The 24,109-nt window shown below is 40.9% G+C and overlaps 1 protein-coding gene across 1 annotated transcript in view; it reads left to right on the top strand.

Moving 5' to 3' along the window:
* The window catches only part of GTF3C1 (general transcription factor IIIC subunit 1), a gene marked incomplete in the record, with an annotated part of 1,808,906 nt that extends 1,794,789 nt beyond the window's left edge, over positions 1-14,117 (top strand). The window contains 1 exon segment of the mRNA XM_044089472.1: positions 13,591-14,117. Within this exon segment, the coding sequence (XP_043945407.1) occupies positions 13,591-13,812 (222 nt within the window).
* Positions 14,118-24,109: the final 9,992 nt, after the last annotated feature.

The raw sequence follows: 24,109 nt of genomic DNA, 5'->3' as shown, positions 1-24,109 counted from the left end.
TTAAGGTGTAGTCCAAAAAGAAGTAGCCACAATACAGAGGTACGTGGGTCCCCAATGATGATCCCTGTTGGGATAGACAAGTAACCCTTCTCCCTGACTTCATCCTGTTTGTTTCTGAACCATTGTTGAGCTGCATATGAATTGACATTCAATACTTCTAATTTGCCAGTTGTTCCATTACTGACATTAGTGTCCAAAGCCTTAGCAAGGTTAAGGAAAGCAGTATGCAGTGTTAGCCCTTCATCAAGTTCTGCTGTTATGTCTTTAAAGAATACCACAAGTTTCAAAAGCAACATATTTTTTTAATAGTCCTAGTCTGTTCCACGTCTAATAGAAGAAGGTTCTCTATCATTTTGGATAAGCTGTGTTATGACTTTTACCATGATTACGCAGAATTCTGGTCTGACTGATTCACTATTCCCTTCAGCCTATTGCCATAAGTAGAGATGTGTCCACTTGATACATTAGTGTTCAACATGACTAAAAGTGTTTACTTAGAGTTTCCTTGATTATTTGTCGAAAACCATCAGGTTTGTTACCTACTCGTATGGAACTTGAATTTTTAGTTTTATTTGTGGTAACATTCAGCATGTTTATAATTATATAAGGGATGTGTCCCTTTGTCTCCATAGAACGCTGACATATTTTTTCTCTTACTGTGAAATTTGTCCAAACTTTTCTTCAGACATGTTCATTGCATTGTTGTTTATTGTTAATGTATTGCTTTCACAGTTTTTTTTTATGTAGTTAAATATTGTTATTGTAAACAATCTAAGTAACCTTTTTCTCTGTTGATTGTCTTATTAATTTTTGATCCTACAGGGGAGGGGGTATTTAATTTATATATTTTGTGTCTTACCAGTAGGTATTCACGAATGCAACAACATGATCTAAATATTATTACAAATCCCATTGATAGCATTCTAAACAGACTCTTGTAAGTCACTGAAGACATTGTTCTGGTCAGTTTTCAAGAGTATTTCGTTTATTGTATCATTGTTTCTGTTGGTGTAATCTAGGAAATATAAGATGTCCTTCCATATCACTATTGCCATATTCTTTACATAAGGGATTCCCTGTCAAGGGCAGACCAACGTCCGGCCAGTATACCAAATCCTTAGAAATATATAGATGTCGTACATCACACGTATGTTCCCTGGTCAAGGCAAAGGGCATAAAGGTGCTTTACACACTTACAAACCTCAGAACTTCTTTGCTGCCAATCTGAACACTATCATTGATTGTCAGTCTGAACCCTCCTCCTGTGCTGGTTAGAAAGCCATGTTTCAGATAAGTGTCCCATTGTGGTTCCTTCATATTTATTTTTACTTTTACTTTTGTGAGTGTACATATCATATAGAAAGGGAAGATGTCAGTGTGGGGGGCAGATTCCCCATAAATATAGTCACGAGCAGAGTCTGTTCTGTTTGGGTGCTTTTCACAACCATACGCAGTGTTCAATCTGCCAGGCGTTCATCCCCAAGACCCTGCATAGTCTTCTGTCCTCATCAGTTTATTAGGAGAACCAACAACTTAAATTGTTGGTGCAAGGTGCTGTGACAGAATCTTTCCATCCCAATGGTCAGCCACCTGCCAAAAAAGGCCAAAAAACTCCCATCTGATTTGTCTGATGTCTCTCATCCCCTGGACCTCTCTCTTGAGGCTGGTGCAAGCCCAGAGGAACACCTGTTTTTTTGTTTCAGATTCCTCTACTATGACCCTTTCGGAGGCCGGTATGGATCTGACTTGACGCACATCCTCTGATGCTTTGCAAACATCCACCCCAGATGTTGAGGGGGAACCTCAGCTGATTATTTCGGTGGGACCAAGGGGGATATCATAAATCCTACGTTGGTTGATTGTAGGCAAGGGTCTGAACCTCCTAGGGTTTTTAGGACAGACGTATTTCAAAAGAAAAAAAAAAGCATGGTTCCCCTGCTGTTAAAGATCCCCTCATGAATGACAGGATTTTACTAAGGGGTTGTTTAATGCCTTAATAGCCTTAAAGCCTCCCCAAAGAGTTTCTGTGCCTGCTCTTCCTTGGTCATCTACTTCCCTTAAGAGGCCCAGAGAGCAGGAATCCACAGAAGAGGATTTGGATTCTGAGGAAGTCTTTGGCATATTCCTCTCTCTCTTCTCCTTTGGATTATGGATCTGAAGAAGAAGATTCTATTAGTCCAGTCTCTCCCTTGGAAGAACTCTCCTTTGGGAGCACTGTTTCTCAAATGATGGAATATTTCAAATGAGAATGTTTTCAGGTTTCTGTTATTCAAAAGTGATAGTATGAACTCCTCGAGATAGAATCTCCTAATCCCACTACTGTACCTCCAGTATTGGCTACTCTTCTAGATACCTTTTCAGCAGCCTCTATGGGGCACTGATTCTCAACTGCCAGCCCCTAAGAAACCTGATAGATTTTACAAGGTGCCTGATGATTGTAAGTTCTTGTACAAATGTCCTTCTGCTGATCCTTCTGTAGTGTTTTCTCATCTGACAAACCTTCAGACAAAGACAATAGAGCTATGGAACATTTAGGCAAGAAAGTATATACTGCTGCCACCATGGCTTTTCAGGCTTTTAATTACCCAGACCCATATGATCAGGTGTGTTTAGCCCTTCTTTCTCCAGCTTCTCAGGCAGTCTTTGACCTCCCTGTTTCAGAATGGAAGAACTCATCCCTTTCTCTGCTGGGTTCTATCTCTCAAGTGGTTTGCCAATCTAGTAAGTGTAGTTCTGATGCAGCTGATGTCTCATCTAGTGTTGCTACCTTGCTGTTTTGAGATATTATTCTTGGCTTTATCTCCAGTCCTTACATGATGGTATTAAAGCTAACATGTTGGATGCCCCTCTTGATAAGACCCTTTTTTGGTTCTGCAGTTGCTTAGCTTTTTAAGTCCCTCCAGGTTAAAGGCAAGCTTTTGCAGGAATTGAAACATATTTTGTCTCTCTTTTCCTTAAGTTCCAGAGGAATTATCCATCCAAATCTGCTTTTGTACACAGGTGGCCTCACCCTTCTAAAGGTAAGAAGGGTTCTAAGCATGTATCGCTTGCTAAGGCTACTCAGACTCCTACTTCTCAAAAGCCTCCTTTTCAAGATAAACAAGGTTCTGTTTGACAGTTTTCTTCCCCTTTCCTTGGGTCAGGTTCCCTTATCCCTTCATCTTTCCCTGTCCATTCCCAGTTAGTTAAGGATCACTTAGACACTTTGGACTCTGTCCATTATCCGCCAGGGATACTTCATGGTGTGGAAATCCCTTCTTCCTTTTCTGAGCACATAGTCAACTTTAGGCACCAGCAAACCCTGCGGTCGCTGGGGGCCCCCTGTTCCCTGGGGGCCCTCAACCACCGCAAGTTATCTTACCCTGATATCTTGTAACATGTCTGTAAAACCAAGAAGAGCTAGTACAGCAGCCTTGTATACTTAATATACCATGAGGGTAATAACTCTTATTTATATATCCCTTAAAATTCAAAGCTATTTCTGGTTGCAGTAAAAGTGTTTTGTCAAGTAACAGGCATCAAAATTCCATTAAATATTTTACCACTGACATAGTGCCCCTGGCTTAGTTAAACTCTGTTGTTGGACATTTTCTCCACAAAAACTAACTACATAGCCAGCTTTAGGTCCCTCAAAACCCATGTCTGCAGGGGGCCCACTTAGTCATCTTTGACTGTGTGGGGGCCCCACAGAAGCTGCTGTTGGTTGTGGAAAAATGTATTAATTTCCTAATTATGCTCTTTAACATGAACAGCGCTGTTATGACCTTGATATGGTGAAGCTGATAATGAACATGAGCAATATAAGCACTAAGAGGGATCAGCAGCACAGAGTGACTTACCTCAGTGCAAACTCTGGATTTTAAGAAGAGCTGATGTTTCCGATCATCAGGGATAGTTTCTCTTTCAGGTAATTTTATAAATAATACCAGAGCACCAGATACTGTAACTCTCAATTTCTTTGCTTAAGAATTCAGTGCAATCTCAAAAATAATAGAATAAAGGCTGAGAATCAGGAATATGTTTAAATATTGCTCTAATTCACTTAAAAAGTTACTAGAATAACACCTTTTGCATCAACATGTATTTTTGGACAATAAGTATAAAACTCAGATGTCTGGATTGATTGACTGTTTAAAATCCTGAATGGTTTACCAGCAAGTCAAACTTTTTATGAAGAACTAAGCAAAAGTATGAACAAAATCAGGGAAGGTCTGCGAAATCAGGGACAGTGACAGATACTGTATGCATTACTCATCAATGAGATAAATTGTACCCCTGCTGCTGTTTGACGACTGCTAAACAGCAGTCACTGATCTGGAGTGGCAGTACCAGTGTTGCACAATGTATTGCTGTTTGCTGAAATGAGTACAAAACTAGTATTGCCATGGCTTGTGTGTGTGTGTGTGTGTGTGTGTGTAAAAAATATCACTGATTTTTATCTGTGCATGCACTCAATAATGCCAGGAACAGACACTATTCTTCTGTGTATCAGTAAAAAATGTACCTAGCAAGTAATTATATTTCAAAAGTAAGACATAAAATATATCACAGAACATTCAGACACTTGGAGTTTGGTGGCCCCCACTCACCAGACTGTCTAAATGGATAATGAGGACTCTCTTAATCATCCTTGACTCTGTGGGGCCCCCACAAAAGCTGTTGCAGGTTGAAGAAAAATTTATCAATTTTTCTGAATGCACTGTTCAGTCTGAATGGTGCTGAGATATGACCCTTTTAGGATAAAGCTGATAATAGCATCTGTTTTCAACCACACCCATTCTAAAACCAGCCCTACTCAAATGTGTGTGTACAGAATGCTGCTGTGGGTTATGAGGGGCTGAGGATTGTGTAGTTATTACAATTTTCATTTTCATCAAAAGTCAAACCTTAGAGGTACACACATAAAGTCATAGATTGTGTTTGAGCTGAGAGCAGTGTTTCTCACAGACCTCAGAGGTGTAAAAAAAAAGGTTACTATAGCTTGCGTAGGAGTGGTGTAGTGTCTAGGAGCAACAAATTAGAATATATTACTGAAATCTTTCTCACAATCACATATCAGGCACATATACATGTGGCTGCCTTTGAGGGTTAGGGGTGAAGAACATGCTATATGTATATCAGCAGTCACTTCAAATATATGACTAAGGCAATTTAAATCTCAGCTTTCATCCCAGCCCAACAGCAGAGGAATGAATAGGCAGTGACCGTCTTTTGTGGGGGGTTAGGGAGGCAGGCAGTAGTCCCAGACAAGACTTACGTATTCCCACAACTACAGGCTTGTTAGTTTATTGTGAGCTACTATTTTGTCAGCTTTGAACATTAAGCCTTGGGCACAACTTGTGTCTTCCTTGAAAAAAAAAAAAAAAAAAAAAGACTGAAATTCTTTTCTTTTTCATGATTTTTGTTTAGGCCACCATTGGAGCAAAATGTTGAGAAAATGTGCTAAAATGCATCCCAGACCATTTGTAAACTTATGGCTTCTTGGGCCCTGGCTTATTTGAGTTATTTCCTAAATGGCCATCAATGGGCTGTCTTGGGCAGGAAAGGTGTGTTAAAAGGATGCAAGGAAAACTAAAGCTGAACAGCAACAGTGAATTTCTGTCCTTAATCATAATTTCTGTTCAAGCCATTATTGGATGAAAAGGTTGTGTAAAAAGAAAAAAAAAACTTTAAATGCACTTCAGAGCATATAGAAAGTTATGGCTTCTTGAAAAAAGTTAAGAGTAAGGCAAAATGTGAGAAAAGGAAGAAAAAAGTAATGTGTATGGTATGAGGAGCCCAAAAAGGTGAGGGGGGATCAGAGGAGAGGACTAGAGAGTATGTGGGGGGGGGGGGTGTTGAAATGGTAGGCCTAGTCATCATTTCACTTTAAGTCCAGACCTGTACATAGAGTTGTAATGTATCATTGTTGCAACTAAATGCCAGTAACTGTAAGTGTCTCTTTGTTAGACAGGTCAACATAGTGTGGTACATAGGCCTGTTGTAATGTAAGAACCTGTAGCTACAGGTCTGTCAGTGCATACTACTACTAAAAGTTTGCAGCATGAACTAAAAGATTACTTGGAAGGGATGGCATTGACAGGATGATACTCATGCTGGAAGTGCCTAGGGTGCCCCCAACTTGACATTTCCTGGGGGCCCCCAAAATGCTAACACCAGCCCTGTCTGAGCATACCTCAAATTCCTCAGGAATGGCTTCCTTTCTTTCCAGAACTGTTTCAGGCTTTTTGACACAGGGCACCATTCATGTTGTGCCCCCCTGCCCAGGAAGGAAGTGGTTTTATTCCAGGGTGTTTCTGGTTCCCAAGAAGGAAGGCATCTAGAGACCCATTCTGGATCTTTCTCAGCTCAACACCTTTCTGAAGGTCCCTTCCTTTCCCTTGTTATCCCTTCAAATCCCATTCACTCTTATTCCCAGGCTTTCTTAGTGTCCCCTGGACCTCAAGGATGCTTAGCTTCACATCCAGTTCATCCCCTTTTAAGGAAATGTTTATGTTTCTCTGTCTTTTCCTTTCATTTTCATTTCTCTGCTTTGGCTTTTCTGCTGTGCTGAGGGAATTCAAATGCCTCACTCCTGTCATTGCCCTTTGCAAGATGAGAGATGTTCATATCTTTCCTTAAATGGATGACCTGCTCATTCAGGCTTCATCCCTGAGGTATTTCTTCAGCACCTCCAATTTACAGTATGTCTATTACAAAGCCTGGAGTTTGCCATGTTTACCATAAGCTTTCCAAAATCACTCCCTAGTTCCTTCTCAGGATCACGTTTTTCTCTGTTGCAAAATCCAGGCCATTCTCATGCTGGCATCTGTTCCTCCACCCAAGGCTGTCTCTCTAATTACCTTTTTTCAAACTATTCTTCCTTTGGCTTTAGTCACATGCAGGGATTTTCTCCGAGTTCTAGGATCCATGGCCTCCACCATTCCTATACTACCTCTAGCCAGACTCCATATGAGAAAACTACAATTGTTTCTAAAGTGAGTGTGGCTTCAGCACTGTCATTTACTGGGTTTTCTAGTTAGTTTCCTTCCATGCCTTAAATTTAAGCTTCAGTGGTGTATTCATCAGCTTTCTCTCAACCCAGGACTTCCTGTAAAATCCTTTGTCCTGGCTCAGGAACTTTTTTCAGATTCCTCAGACAGTGAATGGGGAGCTTCCTTCAGTTCCCGGTCTCTGGCATCCTCACCAGAGGTCAGATCACATAAAAATAAAGAAGATGAGAGCCCTTCTTTTAGCTCTTCAAACTTTTCATTCCCTCTTTCTCCCAGGGCCTCTCAAACACTTCACACACTGCAAGAGCTGCCTTTGCCAGAGCTACCCTACATAAGTTTCTAGAGGGCTCCTTTGTGCCTTCGTCCTCCCAAGTTTCCTCTTGAGCTTTTATACTCTCCCTTAAGTAAAGAATACTGCAACAACGATTTGGACGGTCATAGTACATTTGTTTAAAATGTTACTATAACAGTACATGTCCTTCTCTTCACTGTTGCAGTATTCCCTTTTGCTCTACCCTATTCCTTCTGTCTTCCCAGTCTGGAATTCTTTTCCTGTTTCTCCTTCTGGATGCACTTGTTCCTTCTAGTTCCTAGAAATATTTATACCTCTTGGGGCTTTTCAGTTCTGAGGTTTGTACATCAATACATCAACTTTATGCCCTGCGCTTTGAACGGGGAGCATACATGATGTGACATATGACATCTGTATATTCAAAGGCTTTGGTATACTGGCCAGATATTGGGCTGCCCTTGGCAGAAAATTCCTTTTTTAAGGCATACTGGAACAGTGAAGAGAAGGACATCTACTGTAATGGTAAGATTTTATACAACTTTACTTTCATAGGTGTGTACTAGGCTAATGGCCATTGGGTCCTTTTTAATTTTGTGTTCCAAATACCTGGCAAATTTTGGTACCCTTTGTAAGTGCAGGGGCTTGGGAGATAAAACATTTATAAGCAGAGGACTGGAAGATGAACCATTTACAGGCTGCTTGTGTGCATTAGACAAATAAGTTGCCAAACCAGGGATGAATTTAGAGTTTTCCACCCAATTGTCCAAGTTACAGTCGAATTGGGTTGGGAGAACTTTGCTTTCCATGGATGAGGAGCTTGTTCCAGAGAAGGGGTAGTCTGTAGGATACATACCTGTCTCTCCCAACAGGTCCTGTTTATATCACTGGCAAGGGTCAAGATTTTAGAATGGTTAATTCATGTGCTGTTTGCTTTGTGGATATGCAAGAGCTCCATCAGGGTGGGGTCCAACAATGCCTTGTACAGCAAGAATAAATCTCCCCTCAACGGCCTGTAGGAGACAAAATGCAAGGATAGGTCTATGAGGCAGTTTGCATAGAACATGTTACCTACACCCTGTATTCTTTTAGTGAGGAACCGCTATGGGTGTTCCAGTTGTTGAATGTGCCTGGTTAGGTACTTACAAAAGGGGGAATTGTACGCAGTGGTCGATCTGATAAATGCCGAATACAGTGGAACAAAGGTGCCTTGGATACAGAACACCATACCTTTTGTTTATAAGTTGCACAACATAGAGTGATTTCCTCACTACTGCAAACACACAATGGTCAAAGACTAGATTACTGTCTGTGTGTGTCCCCAAGTCACTGACTACTGGATGCACTATTAGGGGTGTATTGCCAATACGATAGTTACCAAGGGTGAATGACTTCCCAAAGGATGTCATCCCTTCCTGGAGAACAGTAATGTTGGTGGGGAAGTCAGTAAGTACTCCTAATTTGCAATCATCTGTATGGTAAGCCAGAAGCTCTTGACATTGGCCTCGATTTAAGAGACATAGATGCCAAATAGGAGTTGCCCCAGGACCGATTCCTAAGGGACTGTACTATTGATTGGCCTCTTTGTAGAGGTGGATTTCCCAGATTTAACTTCCTGGGTGCTATCTATGAGCTAGCTGGCTATCCACCTGGTGACATAAGGATTTATACCAAACCTCATGGGTTTGTCAACAATGCCCAAATGGGGTATTATGTCAAATGCCTTAACCAGCTCAACGTAGGCAGTCTGAACCATTTTGCCCTCATCCATTGTTTTTGTGACCTTCTCAAAGAAGTCCACCAGGTTGAGTAGACATGACCTGCCCTTGACAAAACTAAACTGGGTCGGGTCCAGCATCTGGAGGTTTCATATGTCTTTATTGATCTTTTCCATGGCTTTGCATATGTGACTAGTGAGACTTTTGTGTCTGTAGATTGCCCGCTTTTGTGCAGAGAGAACATTGTTGCTCTTTGGAGGCTACTGTTAAGTAGTGATTCCAGAGGGTCTGATAGGTCATGTTTCATGCTGTTTAGAAGGCAGCCTGGGATATTGTTGGGGCCCATTGATCCAGTGATCTTGACCTTAGAGAGAGCATTGAAGACCTGTTCCATAGTGATAGGAAAGGGAGTTGTATTTGATGCTGTTTCCTGAAGGGAGGCTGGGGAGGGAGGTAGGTAAAGTCGGAGTTGAATTTGTCTGCCAGTAGGTTTGCTGTAACCTTTGGCTCAGTTATAAGCTACTCCATTAACAGTGAGCTCTGCACACAATTGTCTATCGCCTTTGAGGTTGCAGACATAGCTGAAGAATGCCTTGTGATTGTTCTTGGCCTGGGATACCAAATTTAGCTTTGGTTGACTTTATTTATCCTCTGAGTTGCTGGTTGCTACACCTCCTGATTGAGTTCCATGGTGGTGAAAGAAGAAAGAGTTGATTGAAGTCTAGGACCATGAAAAAATCAGCCAGGCTAATACAGGACTATACTGTAAAGGATAGAATTTCAATAGGTCACAACCAAAGAAAATTGGAGTCATGCATGTCCAGATTAAGGTATTAGTCAACAATGATCACACTGATTTGCATTTCAGAGTGTGGTGTTGAATAAGAAGCTAAATACAAAGACAATAGTGTAGTATTTCAAGAGAGTGGTTTATACTGAGCTGATCAAAGAGAGTCATGAACGAGTTAAGTGAATGAAAGAAAAATGAGGTACTAAACAAGTTGTAAGAATTTCCAGGGATAGTATACTTATGGCTAATGACTTTGAGACAGATATATAAGGGAAAAAGGGAAGTTACAAGTGTGGCTATAGACATTTTGGCATCTAACAAGACGTAAAAAAGTGGAAAGGAGGAAGTGTGGAGGTGACGGATACAGGAAACAGAAAGCAGAGGCACAAGATGAAAGGAGATTGTAGAAAAGGAGCAAGAAGTGGGGACATGGCTTGTGTAGTTGTATAACAGTAAGAAGAGTAGAGAGAGATCTTGCTAGAAAGAGCAGATGTATGATGGAAGACCAGAGAAGACTGAGAAAAAGTTGAGGTAGTGAGTTAACACATTGCTTCAGTCTTTACAGAGTAAAGCAGAGGAAGGATACCATGGTTAGTGGTAATAGAACAGAGTGAGAAGAGCTGTCTGCAGGCACCAGGAAAGTGAGTGCGGAGTTAGTTATGGTGGGACTGCCTGCCATCAGGGTCAGTAAAACAGAAGTATCTCATAGTATATCTCCTGGAGCTGTGAATCTAGCCATTGTGTTGGTCAGGTCTTTTGATGTTAGTGTTCAAATGATTGACTTGTGCAGAAGCAACTGAAGAGAAGAGGACAGCAAGGGTGGTTCACTTATACAAGGATGGGAAACAGGAACAAAGTTGGAGCACTAAAGGCCTATTGGCCTAACAGCAGTGTCAGAGAAAGTCATAGAGAGAATCCAGTGGGGAAGGCTCTTTGTTATGTAAAGAATAGCATTTACTGGAACAGCCACCAGCACATCTTTATGGCTAGAAGATACTGTAAGTCAAACCTGACTGAAGTTACCAGTAGATGTAACCAATTAGTTTGAATGTTTAAATTGACTGTTGTACAGAGGCAGATGAAAAAAAATTATTTGAGGATAGGGCCAAGCCTGAGTAACAGAATTGTTGCATAGTCAGAGTAGGTCTGCAGAGGGTTAATGTGAGAGGGATGATATAATGAGTAAGGGAAATGACTAGTAGAATACCATAGGAGGTTCATCCTGGATCCAGTGGTTTTCAGTATGCATACTTTGGACTTTTTGAAAAGAATAAAAAACAAAATCAGTTTCTTCACTGAAGACAAGAAAGATACACGCAGCTGTAGAAGATTGGAATCAGTCTTCTGTGGAAGAATCTGAAAGTCTAAGTATGCAGCAGAAAGGTGGCAGCTAAGGTTCATTGCAAACACGTTAAAAGTATTGCACATGGGCTACAACAACTGTGATGTTAAGCATCAATACTGTATCAGCTGGCAGAGAAAGTGAAACTGAAGGCAGTAGAGCTTGAAATGGATCTAGGGTGTTCATTACATTTGGCTTGGGCCACCAGGAGCAAAGTGCAAGTCCAGTGTCAAACATAAACAAAGTACTTTTGTATGCTCTCAGGGGTAGATTCCAGAAGCAAACAGTTGACATTCCCACTCTACCTTCCCTGCTCAGGCGTCACTTTAAGTGTTGTGTGGTTCTAAAGGACATACAAAGAAAATTACATTGGTTTGTTGGAAATGGACCTGAAATGTGTATAGAATGGTGGGAAAGGATATAAAGAGGCAGCAGGAGTTGGATCCTTTCTCACAAGAAACTGTAAGAGAAGAGGTGAATGTGATGCAACTACCTTCTGTAATTGCATCATATTCACCCATAAGAGAAGTGGCGAATATGATACAGTTACAGAAGGAAGTGTTGGGAAGGTGTGAAGAGGTCTTCCTAAACAGGAAGAACATTGGGGAGGGAGGAGTCAAATGTTGCAGTTTGTAGCGACTTAACTACTGGTCAGATCTCTGAAAATATTTCTTCAGACAGTGTTGTGAATCCATTGATTGGACTACTTCAGACTGTATGGGACTGGAAGCCACAAAAGCATCTGAACAGCTTGGGACAGATGGAGCAAGGTTAACTGGGAAGGTAGCATGTTAAATGTATGTAAAGGGTGGCTTAGGCAACTTTATTCTGTCCTGCTTTCAACAGATCTGATGTACTGTATGCATTTTTACATTCCTCCTTTGTCTATTGTTTTCAAAAATGTGTTACTGAGGAACATGGGACTATCTACTAGAAGCATTTATTTTTCAGTTTTGACATGTTATTTGCTCATTTTTCACAGGAACTGTTATTTTCTTGGTAACGGTAGCACTCTTACATCCCTACACCTAAATACTGTATAGTTTGATTTGTGGATTTTTATACCATTGTCCTTTCTAGTGCAGTATTACAGCTATCCAGACACTTCACACACTGTGCGTATGCATGCAGTATACCATGCATTGCAAACCTCAAGGCTTCAAGAAAATATATTAGTTTCTGTGAAATATTCAGAAAACAGTACAATATTGCATTTATCTAACATTGAGAACCCTCCTTGATGAGTTTTTGTGCATGGTTCTTCCTTTTCTTCAGCCAGAATTTAGAATCTTTTTTTTGGAAATGTCCATGCTGTGGGATGAAGACATGCCCACAGTGAAGCATGCCCTAATGTAATGCATCATCTGCATAGGAAAGATAACAGCTTACTCATACAAATTATTCTTCATCACTCACATACTTCAGATTTTGATCCTTGTTATCCTCACTAAAAGTCCCAAGTCCCCCACCCTTTTTAGAGTGCATCTCAACAATTAAAACATGCCTGACTACTCCACTAGGTGTTATAAAGGAAGCTTTCCTTAGCCCAAAGGAGAAACCAGTGTTTTGTCACTGTTTGGAAGACTTGTCAAGGCCCAGGCCATTTCACATGCCCCTATGATCAAACATACCACTGAGTGTTCCACAGTTTTGGTATGAGAAAGTAATGTAGGGCATGTCAGCTACGTGAGTTTATTTATGAAATGGACAGTTTAAAAGTAGCAGGACAAAATAAAAACATTGGATATAGGAACAAGTAATTGCAATGTGGCAGTGGAAAAACTGAGTAAAACCTAAGGTGTAGAATATATGAACATTTGAACTTTATCAGCAAACAAGGCAAAACAAGTGCACTTTATGGGCATAGCAAGTTAGCTGTCTCAGGGAAGACAATAGAATTTGCAATACTGTTCTCCAAAGAACAGCAGGATAGTGAAAATGGTGGTGATTTTGTAGCATCAGCAAGATAACCATAGCTGAAAATGAACTCTGAAGTTGGAAAAATGGCACTGTTTTCATACAGTGCAAGAGTTTACATAGCAGTATCCTGACACTTGCCTAACTCCCTTTTAGACTGTTTTCCTGGAAAGTGGGTCTCGTCCTATAATATCACTGCTAATGTTTCCCGCTGTGCTTTTCTACAGGTCTATTTGCAAGATTTGATTTTGTCAAGATCAAGGCAGTAAGCCTACAGTTGAGAATAAAAGCCATTTAAATAGTAAAAACTTTTTGCATCTCCTCTAAAGAAAATATGAAATACAGAATTGGACTTTGAGTAGGGTGTTTAATACTGTGTAGAGTAAATGCATTCCATTCAGCTGAACAGGCTTAAGATTAGTTTAGTTTCTTTTTTACATCTTATATAAGAAATGTAATCAGTTTACAAGTTTCTGTAGTCCTGTATATTTACACATGTATCTATTTTCAGTTATGTAAAATTCATGTTCTGTTTTTAACAGGCACTAGAAAAATTTGGATGCGTTACGAAACATTACATCCAAAAAACAGCAAAAGTTTCTTTGTTTTCATCAACCACCTATGGAGAAGAGAATAGGAACCCAGAAAAGAATGAAAATTGTTCTGCTTTTTATGAACCCACAGTAGACTGTACTCTGAAGCTTGGTAAAGTGTTTCCATCTGAGCAAAACTGGAATAAGTGGGTACAGTTTATTCACTCATGAGAGTAAACTGTTCTGTTACATAGTGCATACTCCTGCAGAGTAATGGATGTATAGTATTTTAGACATTGAGAATTTTTTGTTATTTTATTTATGGACCATTGTATTGAAAATGTTCTTTCTGTATGCTGATGTGATCATTGTAGGTAGAAATGAACCACATTTGTATAGAACAGTTACTATTTTGTGTTATTCATTAAATTTTCTGTGCAACAGCAGAAATGTAAGCAACCAGATCATTTACATGGCATCTGAAAAGTGTTTTTCTTTTTATAATTTTTGTTAATAAAATTCAGATTTTTTACAAATTGTCTAGTTATATTTTTGAGTACATTTATTGTAGTTTTCATATGAAAGAAGAAGAAAAAACTTCAGTAAAAGTGGAATAATGACTTTGTGATGGCCTTATCAAGATACTGATTATGTGGAACTTGAAAATGCTGAAGAATGGCAAAGCAGTGAATTGACAAAGCTATTGAGTTTCTTGTGACGTGATCTGATAAGCATGCAGGAAATACAGGCTACAGAATGATATGCCAAGCATTCCAGAAGGGTGGAACAATTGGTTGCCAAAACAGGTAGCTGGAACAGGAAGTGAGACAGCATTTGAATAGAAAAAAGGAGCTGGAGAAAAATGTGTAGTGTACCTTGTAGAATGGGAGGCTTTCATTAGACCCCCCCCCCAACCATTTTCCCTTTGTTCTTAGAAGATTTCTTGCTTATGCTGATGAATGATTGTGTTGGCAACTCTCAGAACATTCTGCATGATTTAACATTAGTGATTGGGTAATTTTCAGATTGCATATTCTTGTCACCAGCAAATGTTTTTCTCTCTCATCCTTATGCATAGAGGACCCGAGCCTCCTCCTGTCACATTACACAGCATCATCTGCTTGGTGACTGTCCCCCATTACTTACTTGGCTGTTTTTTGCTGCTTGTATTATTTGGATCTTAGTCCTTAGCATATAGAAAAGTGTGCACCTTGTTCAGTCAGTTTGCAGGTGATCTTGCTTTATGTTACAGTTGTAAGATTGGCTTTTGTTACTTTAGAATCAGTATTCATATATGTGGAGTCTGATAGAACTATCACCCTTCACTGGCTGGTTAAAGAATTAGGCAAAAAGGCAGCCCCCCCCGGACAAACTTTGAGGAGCCCTTCCCCGCCTTGTGACTTTAACTTTATGATTAATAGGTTCAGCTGTTTGGACTTCCAAGAACGCTGCACACTGATCAGTGGCTTAACTACAGCTCTCCTAGTGTGAAAACATAAACTGAGGAAAAAGGAGTGCTGTTTAAACTGTTTTTCTCTCAGTTACTGGCTAGTTAATACACTGCCTGGATGCCAGAAAAGAACAAAAATTGGGAAACCTAAAAGAAAATTAACCAGAAAAGGTAGAGAGAAAACACACTATCTGGGAAAGATTCTACAGTTGTTCAGCAAAAAGCAAATATACTCAGAGGTAATTAAAATAAATGAAACACTGAAGGAGTGTATGGACTCACATAAAAGGCTGGAAAAAATAGAAGAACAAGCTGTTTAGATGAACTGATAAAACTGCAAAAATCAAAGGCTGGAGTGAAGAAAAAGCTGACTGTATGATGCTTCTCAAGAAGTGCTAGGTCAAAAATAGAAGACAGAGCTTGCAGAGAAAACCAGAGATTATCTGCTATACCAAAAAAACTGTAAGGAACAAACTATTAATTTTATGAAAGCACAAATAAGCAAATGGGCTGGTGTTCAACAGCAAGATTTGTTAATTGAAAGGGCACATCAATTGTATGCACCAAACAAGGCCAAGAGAAAGTAGCCAAGACCTGTATTAGTAAAGATGCAATAATACAGCAGAAAGAGTTGATCCTAACCAAACTGTGTCAGAAGGACAAAGTTTTAAAAATTGGAAACAGCAGTGTGTTTCTAGAAAATGATTATTCACTGTACACCAGGCAGAAGAGAAGCAAATTGAACCCAGCAATTAGGGAATATCAAGAAGCGGTTGTTAGCTTCTAGCTGCTGTATCCAGCTGTCTTCAGAGTATATATTTTTTCTGGAGTTTCAAAGTCATTTTTGACGAAGAAAAGGTTAGGGAAATAAAGTTTGTCCAACAAAAAAGTGAGCAGCAAACAGAAAAGAGGGGCTCTGCTTTTCATTCTTCTGGGAGTAAGATCAAGAGAGAGACTTTGCCAGTGATACATTTTTCAGTGTTGCAAAGGAAAATGCTTGAGAGAGAGAAAAAAAAATCACAGAAGTTGACTAGAAGAATAAGGAGAACCTTGGACATGAACCAAAGTCTGGTGTTGGGAGATGGCGATACATACATACATACAAATATATCAAGCATGGGCATTAATGCCCTTCTAGCTTGCCAATACACCAGAACACTTGTTCCTGTAATAAGTGTCCAGGCTGTTCTTAAAAATATCTAAACTAGTACTTGCTTTAATGTAATTTGGTCGTCTGTTCCATGCATCAGCTCCCCTGTCAGAGAACCAATTATTACACTTCTCATTCCTATAGAATTTTCTATATATAGTTTGCCTGATGATTTTCTAGTACTTTTTGATAACCCCAAACATTCCCAGAGGTAGTTGTCTCTAAATGCCCTATATAACTGAATAAGATCTCCTCTTAGATATTTGTAAGAGACCCTGTACAAGTTCAGATATTTTAGTCTTTCATAATCACTTAAATTTTCACATCCATGGATGCCTTTGGTATATTTCTGCTGTACTCTCTCCAATTTACTCGTGTTTGTTTTCTTATAGGGTTCCATATTGTTATTCCATACTCAAGTTTGGGTCTAATATAACTAACAATGACTTCATCATTTTTGATTTCCTAGACTTTATACATCTTTTTATATACGCTGTAGTTCTATAACTATCATTAACCAATTGGTTGATATGATTAGAAAAACTTGTAGATGAATCTACCAATATAACCTGGTCCTTAAATGAATCTACAGTTTCAATTACTGTGTGCTGTATTAAGTATTCACCTTTCAATTTATGTCTCCCAAACCTCACATGCTTAGTTTTTGATGTATTTATCAGCATTTTATTCTCCTGAGCCCAAATGGTCAATTTAGTCAAGTTATTTTGCAAACATGCCTTATCTGTAACACACGTAATCAGTTTACCCAATTTCAGGTAATCTGCATATAGACTGTAGAACACCTCAGATGAAAAAGCTAGGTCTGAAAGATACAATCGGAACAAGTAAGGGCCTAGGACAGAGCCCTGTGGGACACCCTGACTGTAACCAAGGATTTCACCTGTCCAGTTGCTGTATGATACTTGCAATGTCCTATTTGTAAGCCGTGCAGCTATCCATCTTCTCAAGATACATTAATACCTAGTTGTACTGATTTATTGATCAGTGTTTTCTGTATGACCCTGTCAAATGCTGAAGTTAAATCTGTATAAATTAAATCACAGCACAATTTTTCATTCATAGCTGTTATATTATTATAGAACATCATGTCACAGGTGGTAATAGATCTATTTTCAACATATGCATGCTGATATATGGTTTCAAGTCCCAACCTATCCAGTTCTGACAATAACTTATCCAATATTAACTTCTCCATTATTTTTCCACATAATGAAAGTAGACCTAAGGGTGTATATACATTTGGGTTTGTCCTATTCCCCTTTCCCTTAAAGACAGGTTTAATAAGCACATGTCTCCAATCTTGAGGAATCTCCCTGTATTTATATGACCTAGTGAATAATAGATACAATGGTGCCATAAGTTCTTGCTGAAGTGTGCCTCCTTCCTGTGCATTGTTTGGATCCAGTTTGCACAATTCTTTTTCAATATAATCTGATTCCAGTATCTGGGGTTACCAGGATGTCACTAGGACAATTTATCACCCCTTTTGTGGAGCCAAACTGTTTTGTATAAGATTTTGTAAATATATCTGTAATCTGTTGTGGCTGTGAATAAATTTTAGAATCTGCACACAGTTTATCAATGTGTGTCTTTACTCCTTCCACATCTTATGTATCTATAAAAAGGTTTCCTATTATGCTTATTAGCTTTATATACATTTTCAAAATTTTCTTGATCTTGTCTCACATTATGTTTAATCTGTTTGTCCAGCTTGTTTATAACAGTTTTCAAAGTTGTAGTTCAACCTGTCTTCCATTTCTTATATTTTTTTGTCTTTCACCTTAATCTGATATCCAGTTCTTATGGAAATATATCCCCTTGATGTTGTATGCCTAGATCCTGATGCTAAACATTTTTATTTGCACTCAAAACAATTTCTCTTTCAAAACGTTCCACATTCCATCTGCAGTTTTTCAACTGAACACCTCACTCCAGTTAGTTTTACATAGTTGATTGTTTTGCTTCCATATAATTTGTAATTAACCTTCGTGCATTGGTTTAGATTTCAGTTTGGCAGAATTATCTAGCAACAAATTAACCTTTATAACCCCATGATCGCTGCACATCAAAGGTGGTAAAACTTGATTCGAAGTAACAGTAATTTCTTTAGGAACACGAACAATGTCTAGTATGATGGTCATCGTGTTTCACTGTTGCAGTCATTACACTTGGGTTATCCTGCTGGCAGGCTACCTGCAGTTGGCCTGAATTCCAAAGTCCTGGTCCGGCGTCGATTGCTGTCGCCTCTTCCCTGACGTCAGTGCGCCAGAGGTATAAAAGATGCAGCCAATGCCATTTTCTTCAGTCTTTCTTGCCACACGGTGCCCGAAGCTAAAGCAGTTCGCAAGTGCCGGTCGGCCGACTCCTGAGAGTTTTGAAATCGAATTTCAGATCTGAAGTCTTCAGTAAAGCTAAGTACTCTGTTGGGGAAACTTTTTTCTTGCTCCAGACCGATGTCAGAAAAAGTTAACAATTGTATTTCTTGTGGGAAGCAAATACCTCATAAGGATTTCCACTCTTACTGTATTCCTTGCCTTAGACCCTGACCACGACGTTGGTAGTTGTTGGTTTTGTGCTAGATTTAACCAACGCACTATTAAGTGTCAGAACGATTTTGCTTTTCATTATTTTGGCAGAAGGTTTAACTACATAATGCCGTCGGAACAACCGATCGGAATTCATAAAAAATGCAAGGATAAAGACAAGGACAAGCATCCAAGTTCCAAAACCAACGACGAAGCCTCTTCTAGGCCATTTGTCGGTTCGCCGGTGCTCAGTGAGTCGCATTCGCAGCCCCTGACTCCCGCTACCTCAGAGTCACAGGCTGCCTCCGACTCCCACGTGGAGTCAGCTAGGCCTCTGGATACTCAAGGTATTGGCCCTTCGGAAATTAATCCCTCAGATGGGTCCGGAGCCGCTGAGCAGGCATCGGTTTCTGAGGGTGTCTTCAGACCTACACAACTTTATATAAAGCCTACTTCAGCATCCAAGACAAAGTCTAAAACAGTTTTAAAGACAAGGAAACCAGTACAGCATTCTGCAGGACAGGCTTCTATGCCTAAGAAACAGATGCTCAAAATGGCCGAAGACCTAATTACTTTGATCAGTGGTTCCCATCCCCCTCCTGATAAGAGGCCTAGGCAAGACACTGAATATGATTCCTCTGTTCAGGTTTCCATTTCCTCTGATTCCTCTTCTGATCAGGGATATTCTGTTCCTCCCTATGAGGATTCTGATGCTGAAGATTCTATTCCTTCAGCTTCTCCTCCTGAGGACTATTCTTTTGGGGAAACCCTGCATACCATGAGGGAGCATTTCCATTGGGAGAGCCAGGACCATTCCAATTCTAAGAAAAGACTTAGAGACTTTCTTTTACTTCCTCAGCACAGACCTCTTGCAATTCCCCCTGTTCTAGACATAGTAGATGATGTTTTTTCAGAGTCCGGCCTGTCTCCAGACTCTTTACCTCCTGCCCCTGTTAAGCCGGACAGATACTACAGGGTCCCAGACTCCCATAAATTTCTTTATAAAAACCCGGCTGCTGACCCAGAAACTATCTCTCAGGGTCCCAAAGGGGTCAAGGCTGCTTCTGCCAAAAATCCTGTCCCCTCAGACAGAGATTCTAGGGCTTTGGACAGATGGGGGAAAAAATTTTACATTTCTGCTACCTTGGCTGTAAGGGCTTTAAATTGTCAGTTTCAGATGCTCAAATATCAGAAATACTTAATGTCTTTGTTAAAACAAAAAATGTTGACAAATTCTGAATGTTCTGAGAACAAAGATTTGCAGGATTTATTGCATGCAGCTGAACAAGTGGGAAAACATACTTTGCAATGTGGCTATGATTCACTGGAGGCCTCATGCAGGGCCGCTGTTACTGGTTCTGTTATTAGAAGGCATGCTTGGTTAAAGGAACAGAATCTGCCTGATCATGTTAAAGCAAAATTATTGCATGCTCCATTACAGCATGATACTTTGTTTGGTGTTAAAGCAGAGGAGGTGTTAAAGAAAATGGAGGATAAGGCAAAATCTATGCAGACAGTAAAGGATTTCTTACAGGTACAGCCACCCAGATTTAGCAGGAACTGGCTTTCTAAGAACTGGTCATTTCCAGTGTCAGACAGAACACAGAGGCAAATTCAGATGCCCTAGAGGTAGGCAACAGCCTCAGGGCTCATACGGGTCCAAACAATGGGTTGCTTCTACCTCCAAAAGCAGAGAAGACAAATCACAGCCTTATAGAAAACAGTCCCAATGACTTCCCTCTGCCAATGCCAAGCACTTATTTTTTGGCACCATCCTTAGGGGGAAAGCTAGCACTTTTTTTCACAAAACTGGCACAAGATCACCCAGGACAAATGGGTCTTTGTCTCTCAGGGTTACAGGTTCCACTTTCACACCCTTCCAAAGGCAAAAGGCATGCCAGACCTGCCACACAGTCAATGGCAAGAGGCACAAAAATAAGTTTCATCTCTCATGGACATGGAGGCTATTCAGCCAGTGCCACACCAAGAGCAGGGATAAGGATTTTACTCAAGACTTTTCTTAGTACCAAGAAAGGACAAAGCCTGGAGACCAATTCTGGACTTGTCTATTCTAAATACTTTTCTGGACATCCCAAAATTCAAAATGTTGACTATACAGCAGCTTCTGTCCATGCTGGACAAGAAGGCTTGGCTTGTAACTTTGGACCTGAAAGAGGCATACCTGCATGTCCCAATCAGACAATCTTGCAGAAGATACCTCAGATTCATAGCTGGCTCATGGCACTACCAATTATCTGCACTGCCCTTATCTACTGCGCCCAGGGTCTTCACAAAATGCCTGGCACCAGTAATTGCATTTTGCAGACAGAGGAATTCAAATATATCCCTACTTGGACGACTGCCTTATTCAAGCAAAGGACAAAGATATTCTACTACAGCATCTGGCGTTTGTAAAAAGATTACTAATTTGCCTAGGGTGCACAGTAAACGAAAAGAAAACAAAACTAGTACCCTCTCAAGAGATAATATTCCTCGGTGCAAGCTTAAATACAACTTCCCAGATGGCTTATCTCACGCCAGACAAACAGAGGCATCTGACTTCTTACTTCAAAGACATGGCAACAAAGACTCAGTTATCTGCAAGAAAAATTCTGCAGGCTCTGGGCTACATGGCATCCTGCATTCCACTAATTCCATATGCAAGATTGCATATGAGGAAACTACAGTGGTATCTGAAAAGTGTTTATACTCAACATTGCCACAGCCTGGAAGTGGTAATTACTCTCATTCCCTGCCTGCAACAGGAATTTCAATGGTGAGCACAGGCCTGTCACCACAACAAGGGACAGCCATTCACCTTACCCACTGCCAGGTAAACACTAACAACAGATGCATCTGATTATGCCTTGGGGGCGCACATGGCAGGAAAATGTAGTCAGGGCACATGGCCCACAAACCAAATGCATCTTCATATCAATCAAAAAGAGATGCTAGCTGCTCAAAATGCCCTGACAGCCTTCAAGGACCTACTTCATCCAGGACAACTACTGATAAAGACGGACAATACTACAGTCATGTGGTACATAAACAAGCAAGGGGGCACACATTCCTAACCCCTCTGCAGGCAAGCCATGATTTTGTGGAACGCAGCATTGACTTATCAAGTACATCTGCAAGCACAATTCCTGCCAGGAAAGACAAATACTTTGCCAGATGAACTAAGCAGAAACCTCATGGATCCTCATGAGTGGAAACTGGACCCACAAATCTTCAACATGATAACAAGGAAATGGGGATGCCCAGACATAGATCTATTCACTTCCCCTCACAACTGCCAGCTACAGAGATTCTGCACTCGGACTTATCACAAGCAAGCATGGAAAGTGGACGCCCTTTCATTCAGCTGGAAAGCCCTTACAAGTATATGCCTTCCCTCCTCTCCTCTCCAAGGTACTCCTAAAGGTCAGACAAGAGAAGCCAAAAATGATACTGATTGCCCCAGACTGGCCACACCAGCACTGGTACCCAGTCCTAAAGAGCTTGTCTCAAGGCCCAGCCTGGACATTGCCTGTAATACCTCATTTGCTGACCCAACAGAACAATCAGATCCTGCACAGCCAACTCAGAACCCTAAATCTGGCTGCATGGCGGATAATGTAATCATTCAGAACACACCTCTCTCTAAAGCAGTTATGGATGATGTCCTTCAAGGATGCATCTGCAGTCCTAACAAATGGGTTGTCCTGTCGTCAGGCAGCCCTTCGGTCGGCCGGATTCCAAAGTCTGGGTCTGGCTTCGGCTGGTGTCGCACTTCACCCGACGTCATAGCTGCAGTTCTTCGGGTATAAAGGCATCAGCCGACGCCATTTTCCTCAGTCTTTCTTGCCGCGTGGCGCCCGAAGCAGAAGCTGTTCGCAAGTGCCGGTCGGTCAGATCCAGAGATTACTACTACCGAATACTCCTTCGAAGACTTCTAAAAAGCTAAGTACCCGTTGGGGACTCTTTCTTGCCTCAGCCGATGTCAGAAAAAGTGAATAACTGTTTAACTTGTGGGAAACAAATACCTCATAAAGATTTCCACTCTTACTGTTTACCTTGTTTAGGCCCAGACCACGACGTAGCAGCTTGTCTAGCCTGTGCTTCTTTTAACCGACGGACGCTTAGACGTCGGTCGGAGTTTGCTGAGCAGTTTTTCGGTTCTGATTTTGCGTATATTATGCCGTCGGATCCTCCGACTACACAAATTGCCAAAAAACGCAAAGAAAAGGACCGACACTCGCGATCCGTGGTTTCGGCCGAAACCGCGGTTAAGCAAACCGCGAGTGTCTCGGTTTCGGCCGAAACCGAGCAAACGGTCCTTGTTTCAGCCGAATCCATGCCTTCTACCGAGGCCTCTTCTAACCTGGTAGAATCGGCTTCTGAAATACAACCTGCTGTTGTGGTTTCACAGGAATTATCGGACACTATCCCCTTGGATGTATCCACCCCTGCACGTGGAGCTGCTAGGCCTCCTGCAGCCATGTCCATTAAGGCTTTTGCCAGGGCTAAAGCAGCCAAAACTACTAAGTCTGTGCCTGTTAAGCCCCCCTCTCACAGGCCCAGTTCCAGTTCCTAAATGCTTTCTTTGGCAGAGGATCTCATCTCTTTAATAAGGGGATCCCAACCTCATCCAGACAGGGCCTCTCAGCCACCTCCAGAGAAGAGACCTAGAGCAGAGCCCCCTGAGCCAGTGTCCACGGATGATTCCTCGGATGATTCAGACAATACAGACCCTCCAGAGGCTCCTTATTCTCCCTACGAAGACTCTGATGCTGAAGAGTCGATTCCTTCTGCCTCTCCACCTGAGGAATTTTCCTTTGGGGAAACCTTACATGCCATGAGGGAACAATTTCAGTGGCAGGGCCAAGACTTTTCAGACTCCAGGAAAAGGCTTAGGACCTTTTGCATTTACCACAACATAGGCCTTTAGCTATACCTCCAGTTCTTTCTGTTGTAGATGATGCATTTAATGATGCTTGTACTGCTCCTGATTCTTTACCTCCAGCCCCTGCTAAGCCCGATAGGTTCTACAGGGTCCCGGACACACATCACCATTTATACAAGGCTCCTTTTGCAGATCCCGAGACTATCTCCCAGGGGCCTAAGGCAGTAGCATCTACCTCTGTTAAAATCCCTCCCCTCTGAAAGGGAATCCAGGTCCTTAGAGAGATGGGGTAAAAAAGTATACACCTCTGCTACTCTGTCAGCTACGGCCTTGAACTGTCAGTTTCATATGATCCAATATCAGGAGTTTATGCTTGATCAGTTAACTAAGAAACTGTCCTCTGATGATTCTTTAGATAAGAAATATGTTCTGGAAATGGTGCATAACATTCAGCAAGTTAGTAACCATTCTTTAAAATGCGGCTATGATGCACTGGA

This window comes from Protopterus annectens, chromosome 12.part0 (genome assembly GCF_019279795.1).
Source record: "Protopterus annectens isolate FY-2018-M chromosome 12.part0, PAN1.0, whole genome shotgun sequence".
Classification (NCBI taxonomy): Eukaryota; Metazoa; Chordata; order Ceratodontiformes; family Protopteridae; genus Protopterus; species Protopterus annectens.
This window is presented reverse-complemented; position numbering and strand designations above follow the sequence as displayed.